This window comes from Marmota monax, unplaced genomic scaffold, assembly GCF_021218885.2.
Source record: "Marmota monax isolate L192 unplaced genomic scaffold, Marmota_monax_Labrador192_F-V1.1 WCK01_AAM20220418_F8-fsc00316, whole genome shotgun sequence".
Classification (NCBI taxonomy): domain Eukaryota; kingdom Metazoa; phylum Chordata; class Mammalia; order Rodentia; family Sciuridae; genus Marmota; species Marmota monax.
In genome coordinates, this window is record NW_026693064.1 from 710714 (window position 1) to 720889 (window position 10176).

Below are 10176 nucleotides of genomic sequence, written 5' to 3' on the forward strand. Positions count from 1 at the left end.
GTGTCCCGGGGAGCAGACATTTGCCCTGAGAGCCTGGCTGGGGCCAACCCAAACACCACCAGCTCCCTACCCCTTTAGGCTGGGTGAGGGGCGACTCCCTGCACCCCAAGTCTGGGCCCCACAAGTCATAAATCACAAGTGGAGGTGCTGGGGGTTCCCGGGCGGTTGCCTCGGGATCTTGGAGTCTCTGGAGCCAGGGAACACAGTTTCTGTCTGTGCTGACTCCACAGACAGGATCAAAACAGCATGAAAGAAATCAGAGAGAACGTGGTCGGCAGGAGCTGGACTTCTAAAACCCCCTTCCGCCCCCATAGGCTTCAATATTAAAAAACCCCCTAGGAGCCTCAGACACTGTATTAATTAGTGCAACCACCCATGAAAAGTTGGGTTTGGAGCGGCATTCTTTGCCCTGTGTGAAAAACCAAGTCTAATAAACAATTGTTAAGTTGGCCTGTTGCCGCTGGTAAATTACATAGCATTAAAAAAATAATGCTTTTCATATTAGGCACTAATTAAAGGTTGGGACAGCTTTAAAACAAGAGAGGGAGGGGGGAAATCAAAGAAAATATAAAAATGTTCTTTCAAGAGTTATGGGAGGTTAATAAAGTATGTCTGTTAGACTGAGCCTACTTTGCCCCTAGCTACAGCCAAACTGGAGCCACCACAATTGGGTCTCAATAAGATAATGATATTCCTTTCTCTGCTATTAAAAGCCTCCCAGTGCAAACTTAAAATGATTTATTTAATTTAGGAAATTATGAGGTGTAACTTCAAAGCCCGAGCCGTTAGTAATGGAAAATACCAGGTTGTTTAAAATTATAATAATAATTGTTTGGAGGACTGGGACATCAAAGTGTTTTCATCCACAAATGCAAAGAGGTCCGGAGGAGGTTGGAAAGAGTCAGAGGAGGTGGATGAAGTTTGGATTTGATTATTAGGAACCTTATCAGGGCAAGATTCAGGATTCCCGTAGCCTGGTCCTCTGCTCTGCTTTGAAGCGGGTTATTTTGAAAGTAATTTTACTGCTTTTTATTTAGTTCCTAGGAGGGAGGAGGTGAGACGGTGGCAGGGGTGGAAGAGGGGACAGAGGAGTTGACAGGAGGCTCTCTCCCTCCTCGCTGTGACTACTTTATTTCATTAAGAGGCCTGGGGCATCACCAATCCCAGCATTTATTTATTTTTTTCCTTACATGGAAGGGGGCAAACGGCACAACTGACTTCACCAACCAGGCCATGTGATTTTGGGGAGGGGGGTGTGTTTGTGACGTGGGTTCTTTTATAAATGAGGTTTATGCTTATTTCAAACCCAGCAGTGGAAAGGGAATGGGGGTGGGGGAATGGCCTCTCCAACCCGTGGCAAATGAGAGGCTTTTATAGCGAAGAATGGCCGTGGGAGTTTTCATTCGGTCAGACAAGGTTCTGCTCAAAGGCAGGGATCCTCTTTTCAGTCGGGTCAGGCAGACGCTCCGCCAGCGCCATTCTCAGCCAGGCCCTCGCCTACCTCCTGCGGCCCTGCCCCCGCACCGCCCAGGCGCGGCCTGCCAGGAGGGGTGGGGGAGGGCTCAGCCCCAGGTCCCACGTGGTGGACAAGCTGGGACCCTGGCAGAAGCCCCTCACAGCAATGAGGGATGTGGACCAGAGGACACTCCAAGCCTGGGCTCTCCAGATCCCTGCGTCATTTCTGAGATGCCTGCCTTGCCAACTCTGGTACCCACACTGCTCCGCTCACCCTTCCGCCTAGATTCCCTTGCCGCCAGCCAGACTTGTGACCTCAGTGAGCCACCTCCCAGAGCCTCAGTTTCCTCGACTTTAAAATAACAACTGTAAACCTCTCCAAAAGGGGTGCACCGATTACATGAGAGTACCTGTGCCAAAATGCCTAGTTCCTCACTTAGCAGGGGCTCTGGAAGGCGCTGTCCCCTGCTTTCTTTCCCGCTTTAAAAAAGAAGAGTGTTTTCTTTGGAAAGTTTTGGAAGAAAGCGTTTAAAGTGTGGAAGGGCAGGTGCATTTACGTGCCAGGCTCCTGGCAGTCACTTGAGAATGTCCAAAGATCTCACGCTGGCCTCTTCAGCGTTCACTTCCAATGCTGGTCTGCAAGGGGCTTGGCTGAGTGTGGGTCTTTCGAGAGGCGCTGGTTGTCAATCTGGCCTCTAAAACGCCAGCACCAAGCCTGAGGCCAGGGAAACTTGGTGACGCGGAACTCCACGCGGGACAGAAGGGTGGAAAGGGGCCGCAGAGCAAGGCGCGTGGTCCTGATGGGCGGACCATGGGCCTGGTCCTGGACGCTGTAACCCATCGACCTAGGAGCGCTGAAGTGCTTCTTGTGTAACCTGTTTCCACAACCCATCTCCGAGCCCCAGTTTTCTTTTAATCTGAGGCGATGGGCGCGGTGCGGGGTGCCCAGGTACCAGATTGATTCGCCTACCCCGCTGGTCATGCAAAAAGCAGCCCTGATTCTCCGAATAGGACAGGGGATCACGGACCTCTCCAAGGGGCAAGCTGAGCCTTCCCCGGAGCTGGCCTCTCCGGATCCCCCTCCCGGGGAACATCGCCCCGGGCTGCAGGTCCCACCGGCGCCGGGAAGGAAGTTCCGAGGACAGGCTAATTAGGGACCCAACTCGGCGGCTGATGACGAAACCGGGAAGGATTTTAGCTTTGGGAAAATGCAAATGAAAATGGTTATATTCTGATCTGGGACTCGGACGTGGGCCCTTAGAGGCCCAGAGGGAGGCAGAGGAACAAGTTTGGGTGGGTTGGGGGCGCTTCCGCAGCTCAGCTCCAAGTGGAGCGAGCCAACCGGAGGAAATCGAAATCGGCCTCGAATTTCCAGCAGACCCCTCGGTTGGGCTCAGGTTTCGCGCTGCAGCTGAGAAACCCCTGAGACTAGTGGCCCGACTCCTAAAAGTCCCTACCCCATCGAATATAGGGGCTTCCGGCGCCCACTTCGAAAGGGGGGTCCAGCACGACCGAAATTGGGGAGGAGAGTGCCGATCCTAGTCGATGCTGGGTGCGTCTCCCCACCGTGCTGACTGGCAACACAAAGTTCTCGCTGGGCTTCTGTCTCTGCCCCCAAGGTCTCTGAAGCCCTCGGAGAGGTATCTTCAGCAGCCACTTTTGATTTATTTGTGCAACAGAAAACTGAGTTTAAGATCCTTCCCAGTCTCCCCCCACCTATCACCATTTAGTTTTAATGGGGATCCCTCAAAATCCAAGACTGGTGCTGCTGTGCTGCATCGGTTTCCACAGGGATCCGGATGCTGGAACAGGAAGGAACCACCTTCACCCTTCAAAGAGAAATAGCATTTGTTTGGGGGTCCCTCTCCTTGGGTAAGATAGAAAGGACAAATAGAATGCGACCTGACACCCTCCTGAAGGCAGCCAGGTGCCTCCCTCCAACCCAAAGATGCACCTAGTTCCTTTCCAGAGAAAAGCTATAGGTCCCTTTCTTTCAACTTTTTGTGGTCAATTGTTTTGGTAGCTCCAAGATTTCAAGTTCAAGATTTTCCCTGGATCACCTGTAAACTACTCAGATTCTGACCTCTGCTGCACCCTTTCTTTTTAAGATCATTTTCACTGTAGTCTGAAAACATACTAAACAGCAATTCCTCCTTTTCCATGAATAACACAAGCTGCAGAGGAAACATTTCAAAGCATCTCAATGTTTTCAACTGACTCCTCCCCTCATGCTGCTACAACACCGGATTGATTCAAATTAAACAATAATTAAAAGTACCAGCCCCCCTCCCTCATGGGTAGCATTTTTGAGCTAAGCCCAGCTAAGAATAAATAGCTCCTTTTTAAATAATTGTGAATTAGGACAAATTTTACTGCAATAAAACAAACATTTAATTTAATTCAGAATACGAGATAAGAAATAACTCTTCAATAAAATATATAAAATTGTACAATGTACCCTTTCAAAGGGATGAACGTGTACTGGGGGAGGGAGATGGACACAAAGGTGACACACCAGGGCGCTAATTGGCCTGTTTGACAACACCATTTTTAGCAAGCTAAAGGGTGGCTTTACCCTCTGCTCCCAACATGTTAAAAAGTATGTAAATTTTTCCTAATAAGTTTAGCACATACAATAGGTACACACACAGAGAAAGCATGATTTTCTTTTCCCTTCCTGGTTCTACTAACTGTTCAAGAATATTTAGCATAGGTAATGGTTACAGGATACTTGCTTTTTTAAGCAGAAAATTACTACACTTTTATGCTCCCCCCCCCAAAAAAAATCATCTTTGCAAAGTGTGAGTTGATGTACCTAGTATTCCATAGAAATCAATTTCTTCTGATATGCTTTATTTTTTTGCTCTCTGATGACCCGAAATGGAGTTAAAGAGCACAGCACTGAGAGAAGTTAGGCAGTATTTCTATTTTCTACCTTGCCCTGGGGTGGTCTCAGGATTACTCTCATCCCCCTCTTTTCAAGCTTAGGAAAAAGAATGATAAAGCCAACAATATGCAGCAGGGAAACAGAGTCCAATCTGGTAGCACCTCACAAGCTTCTTCTTATGCACATAAAATGCAAACCTGTTATATTATCTCCTGAATTCGCCAGAAGCTTCCCATTACCTACTTCCTATATGCATCCTGTCTAATTCTAGTATTTGATTTCCATAAGCAGAAGTCAACTCAGCCTATCAAAACTACCAAATTTGCGCCAATTTGCAAATAACCTGTCTCCCCCCTTTAAGAAAATAACAAATAGACTTATAGTCTCTTTAAGGTGATATATAGAAAAATGCATATGTATATAAATTTTGCCTTTCAAAATAATTTGAATTTTTACTTTTGCTGTATAAAAATGTCTTATATTTTATTATATATATATATTTATACATAGAAACTGCCAGAGCCAATTTTCGTGAAAGGAGAAGGGGGCATTTAGGATATGACACCGTGTAAACAGGACGTTGGTGCCTCCCACCTAAAGAAGAAATTCAAACTATGACTTGGGGCCCTGTGGGCTTCTTCAGATGGTGCCTGAAATTTCCGCTGCAGGAGGACTGGGTTGGTCGCCTTCTTTGAGAGAGGGGAACCCTTTTAAACGAATATCCGTCCTGGAGTCTCTGGATCCGGTCTTAAGGCTTTAGGATAGATGGTACATGCCGTATCCCACTGGCGTGGCATAGAGTCCGACGGGCGGGATGGGAAGCACAGGTCTATGGAAAGGGTAGGAGGCTCCGTACAGGGACGCTGCTTGCAGGGGCGAGTTGATGGGAAAAGGGAGACTGAAGCCGGAGGGCAGCATAGGTTTAGCTGCCATCTTCAGCTTTTCCAGTTCTGCCTCCTGCAGTCTTTTGGCCTTGGCCCTTCGGTTCTGGAACCAGATTTTGACCTGGGTCTCTGTGAGGTTCAGAGAGCTAGAGAACTCCGCGCGCTCCGCGATGGAGAGGTACTGTTTCTGGCGGAACTTGCGCTCCAGCGCAAGGAGCTGGGACGTGGTGAAGGGCGTGCGAGGCTTCCGATTGGTCTTGTGTTTCCTCAGGGTGCAGGTGGTGGGGCTCATGTGTCCTAGAGGACAGAGAGGGTACTGGATTAGCAAATGCGTCTTCTCTCCAAGTCGGCCAGCAGGCCTAACAGAAAACCCTGTGCTCGCCCTGACTGTCTCTCCCACACACCCACTGTTTGAGCTATCGGAAAAAAGGTACTTCTGTCAAAACCATGTGGGTTTCTTTTCCGGGGGGGGGGGGGGGGAGGGGAGAGACAGATAGGGAAGGACAGAATTTCAAGTTGATAAGTTGCATTATTATTATTATTATTATTATTATTATTATTATTATTATTATTATTTTGGTGCTGGGGATTGAACCCAGGGCCTTGTGAATGGGAGGCAAGCACTCTACAAATTGAGCTGTATCTCCAGCCCCTTTAACATTATTTTTAAAAATCAGTTGGGGAATTGAATGATGTTGTGGAACTTCCTGTTTGGAAAACAAATAGCACTGAGGCTAATGGAAATAGAACTCACAGAAACAGAGAGCTCTCCTAAGTCAAGGGAGCTGACTTCTGAGAAATAAAACTTTCTGAGTTTAATTTCTCTGTCTTTAAAATGGATTGGGGGGGGGGCTGAGTTTATGTTTATCCTAAACTCCCATGAATAGTAAATACTTGAAAGGGGCCCCAGACACTGGGTTAGCCCTTCCCTGGTCCCCTCTGACCCAGGAACATTGGACTGCATCAGCATATTCCGGAGGATAATCACACAGATAAGGTCTGTGGTCAATTAATAGGATCTGTGGATGTGGGGGCAGCCTCATGCCATAAGCAACCGCAGGCTGTCATTCCATCCAGTCTTCAGATTATAAAACCCGAACATGAACATCATTTTACAGATCTGGAAGTGGGATAAGTTTCTTGGCTGGGTGCTTCAGTAATATAAACTTTACTAAGAGGAGAAAATTAGCTCACCCATAAATGTACATGTCTGGGGAAATCACACTGCCTCCGAATTGAGAGCACATGATGACATCTTAGTCATCCCTACCCGTTCCATGGTTTAAGGGAAATGTGTAAATGATTAGTTTGTCACCAGAGTTTAAAAGTGGAGAATAACAAGCAAAATAAAGGTATGGCAACAGCATCCAGACTCGACTCTTAAACTGGATTCAATTATAGGAAGTCTCAGGCTGGCACTTCCTAGGATGCTAGGACACCTACTAACTTGAGGCTTATTTTCCTCAAGGGCAGGGGGAGGAGCACACAGCTTAAGGAACAGAATGCTAAACAATTAATTTTCTGCACTTGGCTTTTATGAGCTATGCTAATTTTCTAAATGTAGCCAAAGTAGCAACTCCAGTGTACTCCAGGGAGAATGTCGCATTTCTAGTTTAGTTACTTTGGTGGCCCATGAAAGAGTTGACACTTCATACTTGAGAGTGACACAGCACAAGTCCCAACCCGGCCTCCATTTTCAACAAGAGATGGATCTGTCCTAGTGTCACAGGATTAACCATCAGTTTACTGGTGATGGTGGTGGTGGTGGGGGGGGGGGACGTAGAAAGTTCTGTAACCAAAGAACAGACATCCAGGAGAAGGATGAAATATTCATAAAAGTTTATAGATGTTTGCATATGCTAATCCCTGAATAAGCCAGAGAATGAGGTGTGGAGCCTTCTGAATTTACACATTAAATACACTTCTGTCAAGACTCTCAGGAGACAGACAAAATTCCCTACCCAAACTTAGCTGGGCTCTCAGGAGGACCCAGTGTCTGAGTGGTTCAGAGGACAAATTCAGTGCACCCAGTTGCTCTGGGCTGAACACAGGGGTTTTGAGCCATCTGAATGCCTGGGAGGGGTCACTCCAGCTGCTGTGTGGGCTGCATTTAATTGTGAAATCCGGTAATGGGGATGGCACATGTGTATCAAAACCATAAGGTTCTGAGGCTCCCTCTCCAAGCACCACTCCCCCCTTCTCCCGCCCCATTTTAAACCAGCCAGAGGAAAGATACGATTATACCAGGCAAAACAGCATTTATCCTACTTCCCCCAAATAACAAAACCAGGCCCAGGAGGGCGGCTCCCTTCTGCTCCAGGCGCTCCCTGGCCCACCCTGGTCCAACCAGGCACAGGTTTAAATTTGAAATCTTTTCTGAGACCCTCCAGCTCCTCCGGTGGAAAGGTCATTCTCTGGACTACAGGTCGCCTTTTTGGGGCCAGGAAACAGCGCCTTGGGGCAAGTGGGGAACTGCCCTCCCAAGCCCTCAAGGGGCAAGGATGCTGAGATTTCTGACATCTGAGTAGCATTCCAATTAAGGCCAGAATCTCTAAGATGCTGCAGGCCTTGCCCCAGGCCCAGGAATACAGTTACTCAAAATTTGTTAAGCACATTAAGTCTCTGAGTGTTTTTGAGCCTCGGGTTTCACTGTCAATAAAATAGGCAAATAATATCATCCTCGGGGTCTTTTGGAGTGTCAAAAGGTAGAGTGCCCAAGCCCCACCTGCCACTCAGTAGGTGATCACTAAGTGTCCCCAGGCTTTTTCAGTCAGGCCCCAATTGCTGATCTTCTGAACTTTGTTGAAACGTTCTCATCTGTTAACAAGAGGCCCACCGCAGCCTTACAAAGGAGATCAGATAAGATACTACAGCAAAAATTGCTGTGCAACTGCAGTTTAAATTCTTTGGGTCCTTAATCTCCATGCCCTTTGAGTCTTTCAGAATTTCAACAGAGTGGAGAGAGACTGCCAGAGGGGACAGTCACTGACGCCGGCAATATTACAGCCTAGTCTTGTTCAGAAAATACTGTGCGTCTCCTGTCTGGATGGCTGAACCATGGAAATGGAGAAGGTCCCTCCACAGACCCCACTCTCTATCGCTTTCCCAGAAGGTAGGGTAGAGGTGTGGTGAGAGGAAATAGAGAAATCCTAAAGCCAAGGGAGAGAACTAAAAGAATCTGAAGAGAATGACTTTAAATTGCAGAGACTCCACAGCCCCCAAACACACTAAGTCTGGAAGAGAAAGTATTCCAGCCTCGCTGGAAGTGTAGGTGGGAGCAGACCTGGTCTTTGGGGAGAGGGATTAAAGGTAACCTAGGTACCACATAGAGGAGCAGGGTTTGGATACCAGATCCCCATGCTCAATTCGGGAGGTTGTTGGTGATCCGGGACGAGAAGGATCTCTTAAAGCTTCCATGTGCACATTTGGAAAAGGGGGTAGCTACAGGCTGCTAGCTTCTACCTACACTTTGGGGTTCTAGGTAGGATCCAGATAGGGTGAGGTAAGCAGCATCTTTGATCTACTCACAAGCTCTGCTGGAATGCTGTTAATTACTACTGTGAGTCCAGCGAAGCCCTCCAGTTTCTTGGCCCCAGCCCGCTCCCATCGAAGTGCAGAACTTCGACAAGGAGGCTCTGACTTGGGCGACCACAGGGACACCTTTCCTTTCCCCATCAGTGTCTCCATCATCCTTTCGTGGGATGTGGCTTGGATACCCGCAAGTCTCACGAAAGACGATTTTCACTCAATATCTGCTTAGACTCCAGTTGACTCATTTTAAAATGGGGGCGCACCTCACAGGACTGTACGTTTTGAAAGGAGATAAGACAACTCTGTCTGACACATACCAAAGTGTTGATTCAACGTGGAACCCCCTCACTCCCCAGGCAGAGAGACTGGGGATAGTGGGACAAAGATATGCTAAGTGGGCTGGCCGGGGCGCGGGGGCTGCAAAACCCGACGACAAGGTGACCTCGCAAACCCAGCTGGGGTTCACTCTCCAAAGATGAACCAGTGGGCTCTCAAGTGGAACAATGTACAGGGAGGAGAGCCCAGACACGCACAGCTCGAGATTACGAAGTGTCTAGGATGCGGTTGGCATGCTGAACTCCCCTGTGCAAGGACCGGGGGTGGGGGGGGGATTTCTGTGCTTGCTTTCTGGACGCACAATGCATGCAGAGGGGTCTCCTTGCCCTTGGCCTGAAATTCCTGTCCCCAGTCCCCTCCAGCATCCCACGCACCCGCCTTCCCCCAGTTCCAACCCCGGCGCGCACTCACTTGGTGGCGGCGAGTATCTGCCGGGTTCCTGCATCCACGACCCTCCGTCTTCCGAATTTTCCGACTTGACTGAGGCGGTCTCGAAAGGCTTGACCAAAGGCCCGGGACTGTGCGCTTCCCGGGAGCCATGTCCCGGCAGCAGCAGCGGCCGCAGGGTGGCCCCCGCCGAGGCGCTTTCGGCCGGCAGCGGGGACGCCTCCTTGGGCGGCTTCTTGTCCGACATGAGCGCCTCCACGCTGAAGGGCAGGCTGGAGACCTTGACGCGACGCTCCTCGGCGCCCCCCTCGGCGCTCCCAGGCCCCGGGCCCGGCCCGGCCACCATGGCCGGGCCCTCCTCATCGGACGAGAACAAGTCGTTGCCTTTGGACGGAGAAGCCATGACTTCCCTGCCCTACGTAGATCCCGGCGCGCAACTCCGCTGGCAGCCCCGCGGCAGCTACTCAAACTTTTTGCGGGGAAGACGGGAGGGGCGCTGGGAGCCGAGCTGGGCTCCAAGGGGAAGTGGGAGACGCGGCTCAGCCAATCCGCGCCCGCCCTGCCGCTGACGCCACGGGCGCTCGCCTCCGATTGGCTCTTCCCGAAGAGGCTGGGTCCTTTTTTTTTTTTTTTCCTGTTTGAAATAAATTAGGAGTTAATTACAGGAGCAGTCAGCAGAGTTGTTATTAGGCTATC

At 49.4% G+C, this 10176-nt stretch overlaps 1 protein-coding gene across 1 annotated transcript; it reads right to left on the minus strand.

Annotated features, from left to right (window-relative positions):
- Positions 1 to 3833: 3833 nt before the first annotated feature.
- Positions 3834 to 9913, minus strand: Msx2 (msh homeobox 2). The gene is made up of 2 exons (XM_046453901.2): positions 9505 to 9913; positions 3834 to 5523 (listed from the first exon to the last, which is right to left on the minus strand). The coding sequence occupies exons 1-2, from the start codon at positions 9881 to 9883 to the stop codon at positions 5099 to 5101; spliced, it is 804 nt and encodes a 267-aa protein (XP_046309857.1). The 5' UTR covers positions 9884 to 9913; the 3' UTR covers positions 3834 to 5098.
- Positions 9914 to 10176: the final 263 nt, after the last annotated feature.

Coding starts and splice junctions, on each gene's coding strand:
- Msx2 (XM_046453901.2), bottom strand. CDS start 9,883: ATGGCTTCTCCGTCCAAAGGCAACGACTTGTTCTCGTCCGATGAGGAG. Junction 5,524..9,504: donor CAGATACTCGCCGCCACCAA/GTGAGTGCGCGC, acceptor TCTGTCCTCTAG/GACACATGAGCCCCACCACC.